Source organism: Python bivittatus, unplaced genomic scaffold (genome assembly GCF_059951505.1).
Source record: "Python bivittatus isolate LINGU-HERP-01145 unplaced genomic scaffold, Pbiv_v1 ctg000080_np1212, whole genome shotgun sequence".
Taxonomy (NCBI): domain Eukaryota; kingdom Metazoa; phylum Chordata; class Lepidosauria; order Squamata; family Pythonidae; genus Python; species Python bivittatus.
This window is the reverse complement of record NW_028277035.1, coordinates 75,125,310-75,141,392: the sequence shown is the minus strand read 5'-3', so window position 1 is coordinate 75,141,392 and position 16,083 is coordinate 75,125,310. Positions and strand designations below refer to the sequence as shown.

General features: G+C 36.0%; 1 protein-coding gene across 1 annotated transcript in view; it reads right to left on the bottom strand.

Annotated features, from left to right (window-relative positions):
- Positions 1-343: 343 nt before the first annotated feature.
- RYBP (RING1 and YY1 binding protein) overlaps positions 344-16,083 on the bottom strand; it is a 77,691-nt gene continuing 61,951 nt past the window's right edge. The window contains exons 3-5 of the mRNA XM_007436455.4: positions 12,602-12,778; positions 11,959-12,054; positions 344-4,422 (exon numbers count right to left, since the gene is read on the bottom strand). Coding sequence (XP_007436517.1) covers positions 4,170-4,422; positions 11,959-12,054; positions 12,602-12,778 — 526 coding nt within the window. The 3' untranslated portion in view covers positions 344-4,169. The remainder of the gene's footprint in view (positions 4,423-11,958; positions 12,055-12,601; positions 12,779-16,083) is intronic.

The following is a 16,083-nucleotide window of genomic DNA, read 5'->3' as shown; positions in this document are numbered from 1 at the left end:
TAGAACATTAGATCCAACAAGGAGCCTATGGAAGAAAATTCTGCAAATTTGTTAACAAATTTGCTTCTGTTAATACATGGCCTGAAACATTAGTGTTAGTGATGGACATTCTTTTGCTGGAAAGAAGGAAAAGGCACACATTTCCAAGCTTGGCACATCATGGATATGATTAAGTGTAAGAAGCAAAAGTGTTAATACAAATGGCTTTTCTGGAATACCATCACATAAAAACAAACACTTTTCATGCATAAATGTAATGTTAAGCATGTAGCATAAAATCAGAAGTTTACCTAGAAAGATACTAGCACAGCAAACTGACTTAGTCCTTTCCTCAACACCAAAGAATAGAAAATCAGATTTAATTAAATGTTACTATTTTATTTGTGAAAAAACTACAAGCAGAATTCATAAATAGACATTTCTATTTAAAGCAAGAAAATGATAAAGTGGCTTCTAATAACAGTCGTGCACATGCCGGTAACAGGAATATATTAACATCTTTTATTTGCTAGACAAAGAGCAGTGTCCAATATAAATTTCCCGAAAACATTTAAGACCTGTGAATTTTTCTGACCAGTTCACAAAATCACCATTGACACTTTTAGCATGAAGATTAAAAACAAACCTAACAGGACTGTCAGCTCTAAAGACTTTACAGAGCAGAAAACTTCCAAAGCGTTATACAAGCTGTCTTTCTGGGCAAATGAAAAATATAGCTCGTATAATACATTAACATAAAAATTCACAAGATAAAATTATGTTTTGACATACTTAAACAAGCATTCTCTATTTGTCTCCAAACAAACAAAGCTAAAGAAATAATGTAACCATCTTTACACAGTAAATTAAGGTTACAAGTCATACACAAGAACAGAACTGCTTGCGCATTAAAAACTGTTCAGCTCCATTGTCATATTGTAAATGTTGGCTCTCAAACCATTTTTTTCAGTTACATACAAGCAAAGGTTATATAGTCAGCAAGTAATAACTTCAATAATTTATGGTAACAGTTTTAAAAAAGTAGACTGGAAATGGTACTGGTAAGGCAGATGTATTTCTATGAATATAGTTACTGCCCAATTTTAAAATATAAACTGATTTTGAATAAGCAAAATGCTTTCAATTAAAACTGCCCATCTTAAACATTTTTGCTTTTCATTATTCTCTTTGCATGACATATTCAAACAGAGGAAGTCAAGCAAGCTGTTGTGTATATGGGTGTGCATGTGTGTGTATAAGTAAAGTGTAAAAATTTAAATTTGAAAATGTAACACTGTGCTTTTTCCTTACCTGCTTTCTGTGCCACTGGCTACGAAGCATTTCTGGCCCTTCCTCCACACTAATATTTTAAAGCATGCTCTCCAACTACTGAATAGTTAAATGAAATGCAGGAAATTAAGAAAATCCAATTTTTAAACATCATGCTTTTCTTTAAAAAAGGGTGTTTGCCTGGTTACAACCCAACAGTTAAAAGTGCGGCCCAAGAAAGTTTGAATGCTTAGCTGACAATTTCAGCCAAATGCAGTTTCAGTCACTCCACTTGTGCCAAAGATAGATTTGCATACTTTATTCTAACAAGCTAGTATAGCACAGAGGCACACATAAGAAAAAAAGGAAAAAGAAAACCCAAAGAGGATTTCACTGAATCGGTAAGCCAATGAGCAGCTCATTACTGTTAAAGCTTTTATTCCCTAACTTAAGGGGCATGTTTCTTGAGGAAGAGCCCATCAACCTCTGCTGCTTATACCACTGGAAGGACAGCCCACAAAAAGCCACCTTACAAATGAATGGAGCAGCAATGATTGGAGGGTGGTATTCACTGTAACTGGTTTTCTGAACACGCACACTGCTTTTTCCCCCACCAAGCCCTTATTCTAGCAAGCCACAGAAGGAAACACACTGTTTGTATACACAGGTGCACTTCCGGCAGACATGCCCAGAGACTGGGTCTTTGCTGGGAAGGAGCTAAATGCACACAGGCCTAATTCATTCAGATTTAAGTTTTTAAAAAATCTGTGCAAATTACACACATCTGGGACTAAGTTCAAAACATCTCTAAAAATTATTTTTTTTTTCCAAAAATAAATTATGGCTGACCAATTTACCCTCCCTGAGATCCTTTAAAGGAATAGTAAAACTTGTAAAACGAATGTTTACCAATGTTAAAATGTGGATTGATGTGGACTATTAAAAACTACTATAATATTGTATTATCAGAGCTTGAGAATCATCTGGTTTTCCTTTGGTTCTTTTTTATTTTTCAATAAATATTTTAAGAATAAGTTTTCAAAAAAAGAATATTTAGATATAAGAACAATTGAATGACAAACCCATCATGTTCAGAATGGACGCAGCTGCAAAGGCACTGCTCTGCTACTCTACCTCTTTGAGCAGAATTGCTTTATTCAGTTTAAGCACAGGTTAAAATTTAAAACTGATATAAAAGAAGTTTGTGTTTGCGGCTTTAAACTGGTAAAACGCAACAATTTCATTGCCTCCATACAACAGAAATAATTTATATTATTCAAGCAAGAAATTAGTACAGTAATTGTCTAGCACCAAGTTCTGCCAAGTGGCCCTTTGAGAACACCTACATGGTACTCATTTTGATAAAACAAAAATTGGTTACTGAAATTATAGCAAAGCACTCTGGGTCGCCTAAAAAGCACACAGTAAGAGCTTGAAGGTTTTTTTTTAAGTGTTCCATCTTCATTCTAGTGTTTTAAGCAGAAAAACATACCAGCTAGATAAAACTGCAACAGAATTTGGATCTGTAAGTGAACATTGTCAGAATAGCTTTCTAGCAAGAATTGAAGTTACTTGCCATTCTGGTGCTCCCTTATTAGTGTAAAACTTCTTCACAACTTTTGCTGTCATACCAAGTCATGTTATAGAGATATGTCTAAGCACCGATAATTCCAAGGAAATGTAATGAATTAAATTACAAACAAAATAGCAGAGTCAGATATAGATTTGCAGTGAAAACAAGTCATGTGACAATAGACCTTGGTTCATGTAGTTATTTGTTTATTGACAGGGGAGCACTTACTATTAAGGCTTTGGACTGCCTTGTATTATAAAAGCTGTCTGACATTCCCCCACTGATATTCAAAATCTTCCCCATAACCAATATAGATCTGGACAATAAGAGAGAATGAGATTTGTTATTCAAAATAGGCAGTGTTAATGTGCAGCCATCAAGTACATTAATACTAGGCATTTTGAAATCAGTGTAGATCATTGTTTTTAAAATTTGTACACTGTGGTAGGAACGGGCTAGAAATTTATTGTTTTCCGATATTCTAACTGGAAATGCAATGACTTGGAGCACCTTTTGGATTTCAAAAAGAACAGAAAATAAGAAAATAGATATCTATTTTTGTCCAGTACTCTTCAGCCAAAGCACAAGAGAAAAATCAGGTCCTGTTTCCATTAGAACCTCCAGGAACACTCTGTTCCTCTAAGACCGGTTCCGGTTCGGTTTCAGCATTCTCCAAACGGCACTCACTGTCCCAGATCTTAAATTGCTTAGCTTCACAGTGTTTCAAGCACCAGCGTTTCCATGTATTGGTTTCAAATAACCCTATATATACTTTATTTATATATATATATATTTATATATTTATATATATATAATTTATATCAAAACTGATAGTACACAGTATAACTGGAAGAGGGAGATTTGAACTCAAAAAATATGCTGAAAAAACAAGAGTGAGAGAATGAAGTTTGTGAATACAATAAATAAAAACCCACCTATAAGCCCTCCCTTCCCCTTACATCACATTCCCTCACCCAAAACAAAAATAAAATTGGTTGTAAGATTCATGGAAAAACTGTGCACAGCAGATTTATAAAAAAGTAGAGTCAGGAGCACATCCAATTATAAATGATTGTTAGGAAAATCATATAAAACAATGGAATACATAAGCATCAAAAAGTAATTCTCAGGGTGCGAAATTCCTTGGTAGCCAGATGCCCACAGTCAGACCAAAGTGTCCTGGTGTCATCAGTTAAGGGGAGGATATCCAAAAAGCATGGTGAAGCACAAGGAGAAAAGGAACAGGAAGTGGCACTGGCAGCTTTCCCAGGTTGTCCTAGTGGACAGGTGGAATATTTGAATTTCATACCCTGATTTCATAAGTTTCCCACAATTCCATGTGCAATTCTCAGAAAGATTCATCATTGACTGCTGACATGTCGCCCTTTGGCGTAGAAGAGCGGGATGAGCCCTTGTCTGTGCTCTCGGAGCCCGAGCTACTCTGATTTTGCTGTTCAGATCCTGCACTGGAGGTCACTGTGGATGAAGATGTGGAGGAAGAGCGAGTCTTTTCTTTAAAGTCTGTGATAATTACTGTGACATTCCCTACTGTGACTGCCAGCTGCTGAGCGGTACTTCTGTCCACATTTTTCAGTCTGGGCCTACAACAACAACAGTAAAAAGTAATAATAGCAGCAGTACCAACAATGATGACAACAGCAACAACACAGATTATAAATAATAGATGAGCCTTCTGCTAAGCCACTTTATTCAGCTTATACAGAAGAATCCTAAAAACTGCAGATGTTCTATATTAAAAAAAAAGAAAAGAAAGAAACACTTTTCCCCTCCCAGCCCCTGCAGCATCTGATCATTTGCTCTCTTTAAATGTTTAGTCTAAAAAGGCTGTATTAGCAGCATTTTCAATTCCCAGTGGGTAAATGTAGCTTGGGAATCAATTTTTGAGCTCTGGAGTGGTAGGAAATTATTCTCTATTGCACTCAGCCAAAAAGCATAGTAATATGCTGGAAATACAAAGGTATCAAGAAAGCTTTTGAGTCCCTTTTGGAATACAAAAATTCTGTGCTTGGAATTCTTCCACCTCTTAAGTTCCTTAAAGCTGCAACTTTGAGGGACAAAAAGCATTTGCATGTGACAATGTAATTTGGAAAAGGGATCTCAACTGTTGCAAACCTATGAATACCAATAAAATCTGGCACCTTTCCCAAAAGCTGGAAGATATATAGGGGGAAAAACCCCCACATACACTTATAAAAATGGCTTACAAAGTCTTTTCTGAATGCGTTGCTGAACACAAGCTATGGAATATGTATACTACCCAACATAACTGCACAACTAAAAAAAAAAAAAAATATTCTAAGACCTTCTTTGGTGATTCGTGCCATAATCTTAAGCAATCAAACCGATTAATAAAGCACTGGCTTACATTCACATATGGCAAAATGTGCATAGAAATGCAAAGTGGATTTATTGCCAGGCCAACCTACTGAGGATATTCTAGTTTGGGGTGCAAGTGATATTTTATTTGTTCATTATTTGGGAAACCAAACAAGATCCCCATTATCATGTCAGAAAGGAAGAAAACAAGGAAGGCTTTGAGGAAACATGAATTTCTTTTAGCAGGTACATTAAGAGACAATAAAAGTTTATTTCAGAAACAAAGCTTTAAAAATTAAAATGCTCAAAGTAATTATTATTCATTCAGGCACTAGCAAAAGTATTTTTACAGAATTGCCAAAGTCAGATACAAACTTATGACCCACTTTGGTCATTCTGTAGCTCTGACACCATCTTTATATATTTAATGAAGGTCTGCCAATATTCTTTGTCCAGGAAGCAAGGAATGTGGACATCAGTCCTCATTACCCACCTTAATGAAGTGATACTTGAAATAATTTGGTAGGTGTTGAAGTTAGAGGTGAAAACTAGCTCTGTCAACCATCAGATGAATTTTGACTTTTCAGCTTCTTTCACTGCTTACTGCTACTTTACAGTATAATAAATGGAATGAATGGGGAACTTAGAAGCAATATTTGTTTTATACAGAGTGTACCAAAACTCAGCCCCATAGGCCAATCACAATATGTTTTTTTTTTTTTAAGAGAAAATGTTATTGTACTTGGGAATGTTCAAAGGTCATGAGTCAAACAAGTAAAGAAGTGTTTAGAAGAAACTGGAAACCAATTTGAATATTTAATTTATATAATAAATTGTTTATGGGGCCTGATTTTTGATACACCCTGTATATGCCACTTTCATCAAATGGATGAAGCTAGAAACATTCCCAAATGTGCAAGATAGCATTCCACACTCTAGTGTGATTCAAAACACTTTGTGCAAGTCTATGGACTATTAGTTGAGTATACCCCAAATTGATGAGCCAAGCAAAGCTGAATCTAGGAGTATACCAGAACTGTAAGGCAATTTTTTCAGGGAAAGCTCAACCCAACCCAAGGCAGAGCACCCACCAGTTATTTAAGGAAACCTGAGAATTCTCTATGCTGCTGAGAGAGCAAAGATAATCAAATGAATCAAACTCCTACAGTGTCTTTCCTGACTGAAGTAAACCATACAAGGTTGTTTCATTGTTAAAATCAGCCTTCAATCTGGACTGAAAGAGATTTCTATCCCACCAAACATTCTATCACAAAATCTGGATTCCACCAGAAACAAAGAAGCTTGAAAACAAAGTGGGATCCAGGGGCCACCTTGAACAAATGCAGTTGCCATTCTTATAGCCAAAGCACAGGCCCAAACACAAATTCATAATATGCTCAATTACAATAATAATGCACAAGGCCACATTATAATTTAGAAATACTTCTATATAAAGTATAGAAGGCATAGAAAGGGCTCCTTGTAAGGGAGGTATTCATCACTTAAGCAGAGGCTTGTTAACATGATGTTGGGTTTAATGATTCTATGACTTTCTGGACCCACTGAAAAAATCCCCTCTAGTTAAGCACTTATTCCAAATTATCTGCAAGGATCAAGAGCACCTCCAAGGCATTATGACAAACTGGACATGAAGATGAAGAAACAGGGGAGCACTAGTAACATGGCTCAGGAAGAGAGAGAATATTGGAAGTGGGATGTTACTCATAAGTGAAAATAAAACTTACTCAAAAGTAAGGGCCAAACAAAAGGGGTGTAGGAGTGACATTACATGTGAAACAAGTACACACGTGTACTGAGAGCCAGGAATTGGAGCATGAGGATCCAGTGAAGAGCATTTGGGTAAGAACAGAAGGAAGGGAAAACAAAAAGTATTATTGTGAGGGTGTGCTTTAGGCTATCAAGAAGGAAGATATGGATTATACAAACCTGGGGCAGGTTACAGAGTCTCAAAAGGAGAAACACAGTAATAATGGGAAACTTCAACTACCCAATCATCTGTTAGAAAACCAATTCTGCCAAGAAAAGGAGGAAGGTCTTCAAATTACTCTGTATCTTGCTGACTGTTTCATGTTCCAGAAAGCTAAAAAAGAGACAAGATTTTCCTACTCTTGATCCTAATTAATAGGGAAGAACTGGTTGAAGAGATAAAAGCAGTGGGCACTTTGAGAAGAAGTCACTACAACATCTTAAGGTTCAAGATATTACAGAAAGAGAAAATGGAAGACAGATGTTTGTGCACAGTAGATTTCAGACAGCTAATTTCAACAAGCTAGAGAAATATGAGACAAGATCCCATGGGTAGAAATCCTCAGGTCAAAGAGAACACAGGAAGGTTGGAAACTTCTAAAAAATAAGTTACTGAAACCTTATTGCACCACTGCAATGAGAAAAAAAATCTGGACAGTTTAGGAAACTGTTGTGGATGCACAGGGAGCTTTTGACAAGGTTAATGGTTAAAAGGGACAAATGTTAAAAGTAACCAAAATAGCTTGGGGATTATGTCAGTAATAAAGGAAGAAGATTGTAGGATTCTAACAATTGATGGGAAGAGGGCAAAGCTAACTCCTACTTTGCTTCAGTATTCTCCCCAAAGGGGAACTGTGTTTAATTTTTCCTAAGTAGAATAATTGACAAAAGAAAGGAGTGGTAACCCATGCAAAGCAAAAGAATGGTTAGGGAATACCTGGCCACTGTGAAGGAGATTAAATTTCTAGACAAGACTAATTACATCTGAGAATCATCTCAGAACCCCTTTTTGTGATTTTTGAAAAATCATGGAGATCAGGCAAAGTGCCACAGAACTGAAGAAGAGCAAACATTGTTCCTATCTTCAAAAAAAAGGGGGAAGAATCAGGAAACTATAGATTAGTCAATGACACTGATATTGGGCAGTATTCTATAACAGATTACAGTATTAAAGTCATTTTATGCTCACCTAACAATGCATTACTTGGCAGCATGGGTTTTTCAAGAATAAATCATGCCAAATCAACTTGATCTCTTTCTTCGATAGCAGCTAGTTTAGTTGACCACTGAAATGTGGTAAACATACTATACCTAGATTTTAGCAAAACCTTCAACAAAGTCTCCTTTGAAATTCTAGTAGAGATTAGATGATGATTTTTTTTTCCGGAAGTCCCTCAAAACCTGGTTGTGCCATCAGGCCTGGGGCCCAGGGGACCAGTGAGATACTGAGGTGGCTCCATTATTATTAACATCTGCTCTTAGCCTAAAGTTTTTAAGTTTTTAATAACAGTAATTGTTTTTATATATTAATTGTTTTTAGCATACCGCCCAGAGTCACTTGTCTGTGAGATGGGCGGCCATATAAATTTGACAAATGCATAAATAAAAATAAAAATGTGCTACCATTAGATGGATAAAGAGCTGGTTAAACAGCAGCATCCAGTGAGATTATGTCAATAACTCATCAAGCTGGAAGTGTTGAGTAGCTTACTGCAGGTTTTAAGCTCTCTGCTGTTCAATATATCTTGGGTGTCCTGATGGATCAGAAACTGAATATGAGCCAACAATGTGTTACAGCTGCAAAAGGTAAAGGCAGTCCTATGGTGCATCAACAGAAATATAGTGTCAAACTCAAGAGAAGTCATTATTCCTCTCTGTACTGAGTTGGTCAGACTACTTCCAGAATATTATGCCCAGTTCTAGGCACTGTATTTTAGGAAGATCATTGATAAACTAGGACATATCCAGAGAAAAGCACTCAAGGTAAGTGGCCTGAAAGGAAAAAATTACAAAGAATGGTTGGAGGCACTGGATATGTTTAGCTTGGAGAAAAGACGACTACATGGAGATATGATAGCTGTCTTTAAACACCTAAATGGCTGTCTTGTAGAAGACAGGATAGAATAGTCCACAGTTCTTCCAGAAGACAGGACAAGAAACAAAGGGTTTAAAGTTACAAGAAAGATGATTTTCGTTGGACATCAGGAAAAACTTCCTGAAGTTAAGATCTGTCCAGCAACAGAACAGCTGCCTCTGGAGGTAGTTTCTTCTTAGCTGGAGGCATTTAAACAGAGACAAGATGGCCATTTGTCAGGGATGCTGTAGAAGTCGAATTCTGCACTGTGTGTAGGGTTGGACTGGATCCAAGATCCTTTCCAACCCTTACATTCTGTAATTCTATGCAATTTCAGTTGTGCTCAGTAACATGCAGTACAAGATTTATACTGTTATTGCCAATCTAATAGTTGCCAATCTATTTTGGTGCACCAGTTGCACTCAGGAGAAGAATGCATGAGTATAATAATGATGACCAGTCTTACCATATGATTAATCTAAAATCAGGATTTCAACAGGAAGGCCAGGTATGTTAGCTTTTCCAAGAGCACTGAAGATCCTTCATATTCTGTGAAGGGGATTGACCAGATTAATGTTTCTACCATTTCTACAAAATCGGTTGACAGCTGCCAATCTAAATGTCACCAGGACAAGGTCCAAGCACTATAATGGGATAAGAAATTCCTTGTCCCATTCCAGCAATCTGCCATTAAACAGTTCAGAATTCCAGGTCCAGAATGTGCCCTGGAGAATGTATATGGCATGAGGTATACAAGCTTTGCAGGAGCCAAATAAACACTGGAAGTTTATCAGCCATTCTTGAGACACCAAAGCCAGAGCCAAGATTTAGCTCCATAAGCCATTTATCGTATCATTGTAGAGATACAACAAAACTCTAATTTGTTCAAGAAAAATGATCTGTTAACATTTGGATCAGAAAATCATCGTAATAGAAATTATTTCTATGCATGAGTTCTATACCCCCCAAAGTTGCTAATAGTTGGGCAGTATATAAATTTAATAAATTATTATTAAAATAGAAGTATGTCAAAAAGCCACAGAATCACTGGATTAATCTGGAGGCAACTGATTATCTGATTCAAATGGATAGTCTGAATTGTATTTCAGTCAAATCCTACCCAGCCCTACTGAACAATAGTACCTAAGTGAGTATTATGAGACACTTCTTCCCAAATTATTCAGAACATTTCAGGTCAACCTCTTCTTCCATATATAAACTGTGGATGATCAATGCTTTATTTTTAATCTTTCTGGCAGTATCACTAGAACACACTGCAAGATGGCAGGGCAATCTAAAACTAACCCAAGCCTATAACTTTCTAAAGGTAATAAAATGGCAGCAAAGGCAACAGTTCTGCTTTTATTGCTCTGAACCTTGCTTCCCCTAGATCTATTTCTCTTATTTCATCTAGGATCTCTTGCCAAAACATCTATGGATTTTGTGTTCCCAAATCTCCTATCATCCATCTTTGTTTTCAGAGTCATTACAACAGACAGTTTCAATCTAGTTGTGATGCTTCAGAAAAGCCAAATAGCTGTATCTTATCTGTTCTGATTTTGAGAAATTTAGACCTGATGGAAATGTAGGCTGAAGAAAATCTGTTTTCACTTTATAGGTAAGATAGAATTTCAAGCCAGGGCTTGAATAGCTCAGCATCAACCTCTAAGCTGCTTAGGTAGTTTAGCAGCAGGCCTTAGCCAACAGGAAGACCCAGAAGAGGGACACATTTACTGCAGGCTTGTTATAACTTAAGCAGATAGAGTATCTAACATTATGTCATAAAGACAGAAAAATGACAGAGAAAGAATGCAAATACTAGTCCTCTTTAAGTTGAATAAAGCTTTGTATTACTTGATGAGTTACACAGTACTGTATTAAAAGTTTATAAACAAAAGGAACATCCAGTGCTGCATAATGCTAAAATATTTTCATCCTGTTACTGTACAAATGCCAGCACAAAGGCAAACTGGAATAGCAGGTCCTCCAGAAGAAATCAGGTATTGGAAAATTTAGTTTATCAACTGAAAGGAGCCTTTAAATTGGCTAACATGTTACAATTTTTGGTGGGCATACTATCTACTTGTTTTATAATGAATTTAGATAGCATTTAAATGATATTAATAGCTATTTCATACACTATCTTTTTAACAAATAGTTACAACTTCTCTTCCAAATTAAATTCTCTTTATTTTCTCTATATTCCATACAAGAGCAAGTAAGAAAATTATTGCAATGTTCTTCCTTTTTGTAGAAAATAAAAGTAATGTTATGTATTACAGTGAATAATGGATTTTGTTTCCTTGTCAAAGATGTAATGCAAAGGAAGGACTAGAATAAGAATCTTTAGCCGCCGTTGCCTATAGTGGAGTAAGCTCCTACTCTAAGTTACTAAAGAAGGAATAGAACTAAACTCATAAATGAACTTATTTGCATACCCTGTCTATATAAAGGCATTCAACGCAGGTACAAAATATGGCAACTACCTTTCTTCATTGTGCCAAGAAGCTTGTAATACCCAGTAGGAGATGTATTAAAGGACACATCAACATCTAGTGTGGCTGATCTTGTAATGGCATAGTCATCAGCAAGCAAGTTTTAATCTGGCTAACAATCTCTAAATCCCAGTAAATACAAATTAGGTATTAGCCTAAACCTTGGTATGCACCAATAATATAGACCTGGACTGGTTATCCAATAGCTGCTCTAAAAGGTAATCTAACATATTGGAATTGGGAATTTAGGTCATCCTTGATGATTATGCATTAGTTACAAAATGCCCACTTACGATTTAGCACAAGATAATGTCTCACATTTTAATTTATCATATCACAAATATCACAATCCTCAAAGTGGTAAGTTAAAGGATGGGCTGCAGGGAAGAAAAAAAAAACCTAGACAAAAATTCCTTTACTTCCATAACTTTGTAATCAGGCAATTCTTTAGCTTAAAAAGTTACCTTGAGGTGTGATTTGAGTCACTGGTCTTTGTTGTATTTCCAGACTGTATACTGTTTGCTTCACTAGGAGGATCTTTCACAATATCTGACTTTGGCCTGAAAGAAAGAATGGCCAGAAGAAAAGTTAACACTACAGTAAAGATACTGGTAGTCTGGGATTCATTCCTGGAACTGGGATAACTAGTGACCTAGAGGTAAATCTTATACAAATATATACACAGACATACCGTCATGTAATGAGTGCAGCTTTTATGCATTATTCATCAATGAAATCAATGAAAGTAGCTCAATAAACCCATACAGAGAAAAGAAAATAAACTCATGTTAATGGTTACAGCAGGAATACATATATTTATTCCCACTGTGGGAAAAGTTAAAATGGCATAAAACTATAAAACTGGGGCAGCACCTAAGAAAAAGCCATGTAACTTCCATTAAGTGATAGAGATGGCATGGAGAAGGAGAGAATTACTGTGAAATCACAGACAATTTAGGAACCACTGCAAATTAGGATTAAGAATTCTTAGAAAATATTGGACTGGCTGGAATTTCAAGGCTGGGAGAAAAGTATGCACGTGTTCAAGAGTTATGGATACACATTAGTTTGTCTGCATAACTTTTAATGGGTGATCCAGAAACATACTTAGTCTTCTTGTTGGTATTCTTCTTTATAACACTTTGACTAACTTCTTTTTCTTTGTCTGTTTTTTTCTCTTCCTGCTTTTCCACCTTTTCTTTCTTCTCCTTTTTAGGAGGTGGTGGGGTAGCATATTGCTGAGCAACTTGTTGTGCTACAAGCTGAGAATTTATCCTAGGTTTCCTATAAGATGAGAGGAAATAGAAAAGGAATACTCATTGTCAGTGACTTTATTAAAACAAATGGGTGACTGGTGCCAAAATATCAATAAAAGAAGCATTTTATCAAAGCAAGCAATGCTTAATCTTAAGTAGCAAAAGTGTGACATATAAAATTTTAAAATAGTACACTGACCCAAATATTGAATATCCCTTATATTAAAAGATTTTAGTCCACACTTATTTTGAAGAACACTCATACATTTTACAAAAATATATGAATGTAATGAACAAAAACATTGCCACTATGTGCTCAAGCAAAACTAAAATTAAAATATGAATCTGCCATGTAGCATTACGTCCTGAGAAAATTAATATTCATATTTTCCAAAAACAATTTACATTGCTAGTCAATACAATTACTGAAATAGTGTCATTTAAAAAGTGTGGATATGAAGATGTACTCTGTGGGCCACTGAAAGCCAAGAAACCATATCTTCTCAATCTACACTAAGAAGTTTTCAAACTGATTGCATTATTTCATTACCTGGACATTGGTATTTTGTTGAATAACTAAGAACAGAGTTAGTAATGTCTCATTCAACTATAATTAATCAGAATAAATCCTTCTTCCCTAAATTTAAAAGCCTGGCAATCACAGCTGAGAGTCTATCAATTACAGCAAAGTTAAAAACAAACAATACATTCAGAGTGTCATAATTAGCAGTTGTGTCTCTACCAGCCTCCAACTGGTACTGATTCTGAACAGTACTCTCTGTAATCTTCCATAACTGTTACAACAAACTGACACTTAAAGCTGAGGGCAACTAGGAAACTACCATTTTGAAAGACATTTTTAGAATTTCTGCAAACAAAAGACATAACAGTGGCCAGTCACCTTCACTAAGAAATAACTGCTGTGTGACAGCTAGCAACCTATAATCCAAGAGTAGGAAATACAGGTACATAAAGTCTTTGATTCAGGACATGGTTTCTTTCTTGGCAATTCTGGTTACCAGATATTTAAGGATATAACAGAAAAGTGCAAAAGTGTTCTACTAAAATGACTGAAGGCTCAAAGATCTTCCTTTTAAGAAAATACTGTTTGGGACTCTTTAGTTTGGAAAAAGATTTGACAGGGAATATTACTGAGGTATACATAATCACACATGGCCTCTACTTGTAGTGAAGGACTTCCAGGGGAGTAATATCGGATTGAAGATGGCTCCGTCTTCTCGGAGCCAATTACCGTGGCGGTTAAGAGGAGCCAGTGAAAAGTTCTAGGACTTTTTGTTTTTTCTAATTTGGTATTAGCTTTTAACTATGTAAAACACTAATATTATTTTTTAAAAAGACATGTAGTGAGGGAGAACTCACTACATGTAACTTCATGTAACAACTTGTTCAACTGACTGTTTGTACAGACATGCTGTTCCTCCTGATGTCTACTCAAAACCTCCTTCCTTTAGTTTTAACCCAATCTATTGCTCTCTGGAGCAATAGGGGATAAGTCAATTTCCTCTCCTGTGTGACAGCCCTTCGGATATTTTAAGATTGCTATCATATCAGCTGTCTTTTCTGTAGGCCAGAAATACCCAGAACTTTTAATCATTCCTCACAGGGATAGGTTTTCAAACCTTTCACTATCTTACTAGTTTTCAGCTCCACTAGGTAGACCAGACCATGCAATCAACTCCACAGGATGCCCGCAACAAATTTTTACTGAGATTGGCTTTACTAATAGAATTTTGTAAGTTTAATTTTGCTGTACCTCCTCCTTTTTATAGTTCAGTGAATTAGAGAACTGTCTGAGCCACTTCTGAACATTATCTGGACATTCTGGTCTAAAAAAAAAAAGTTTTAGCCCCACGGCCTTAGCAACAGAGTCTGCTTATCTCTGTAAGGTCATCCTCTTTAGTCTCTACATTAGTGCTCCTTTGAATTTACTCCAATTTGTTATTGTCCTTTTTGAATGGTGGTGACCACAACTGGACATAGTACTCCAAATAGAGTCTGACCAGGGCAGAGCAGAATGGATCAAATACTTCCTGTGATCTGGACTCTATGCTCCTGTTATTGCACTCCAAGATAACATTTGCCTTTTAGCAACCGCATCAGACTACTGACTCATGTTTAACTTGTGGTCTACAAGGACACCCATATCCTTTTCACATTTACTGCCAAATCAGAATACATCTGGTTGAAGAGTTCAGTGCTAACAGAAATCTTAATTCATATTCCAAATAATTCTTTAAGTAGACAGTTTCCTGTAAAGTGGAGCAAAGATTTGTTATCCAACTAATTGTACTGACAGAGATGAGCAACTGAGATATTTGCAATTTCTCATTAATTGGGGGATAAAAATTAAATATCTAAAGAGATTTGTTTTCTTCACAGGGTAGGTGAAGTTATGCCTCCTTGCTTTTTACCTATCATACAAAGTGTACAGTCAACAGTCCTTTAAGTTAAAAAAAAATCTTAGGATTAAAAAGCTAAAAACAGCAGAACTGATGCCTGTTTTGAAACAAAAATAAGTTAAATGGAGGAGATCTCTTTCAAGTAAAAGTACTGCTCCTCAGGAATCGAAGCCAATGTGGGGAACAGATACAATCTACTTCAGGGGCCTGATATAAACCACTGCAGTATAATGTTTGGCTTTACTTTCAAATTACTTCATATCGGTAGCAGTGTCCACAGCAACCCCATTACTTAGAAGGATTAATTACCAACAAAGAACTGTGTATTTGAGGGTAGTAACCCAAAAATTCAGGATTAACCCATGTGTTATGTATTAACTTCCCACTATGGGATACCCTACAGTCCAAGTCTTGCCCATTCCACTTTTATATTATGTTAATGGAAAGCAGACTAAACATGAATTTAAGTAAGTATAGGTGTTACCTTAAATTGGTTTCCTAACTAGGCAGGATGAGTGAAATGGCATTTTCCAATTTTTAAGACTCCTGCTTTTTAAAATTCTTATTTTGCCCTAGACTGATAAGGATACTGTTGAGTATACACCTGGTCCACATTTGTTCTCTTCTCTTCTTGCTCCATTCTCCAGATACCTTCTTCAATGTGCTGCCTATTTCACATTCTCCATTTAACTTCCTTCAGTTAAATGGTTTCTCTGTCCCATTACTTTAGAACAATCAGGATCTTTGTCTTGAATTTAAACACATGGGCAGGATAAACTAACAACTTTGTTTTCCTTCACAAAAGCTGAACTGCAAACTGTTTTATTTACTGAGCAAATAAACATTTTGTGCTTTTATACTAGTCACCAATCATAGTCAGAGACTTCATACTTCAAGCAAATAAAATACAGAT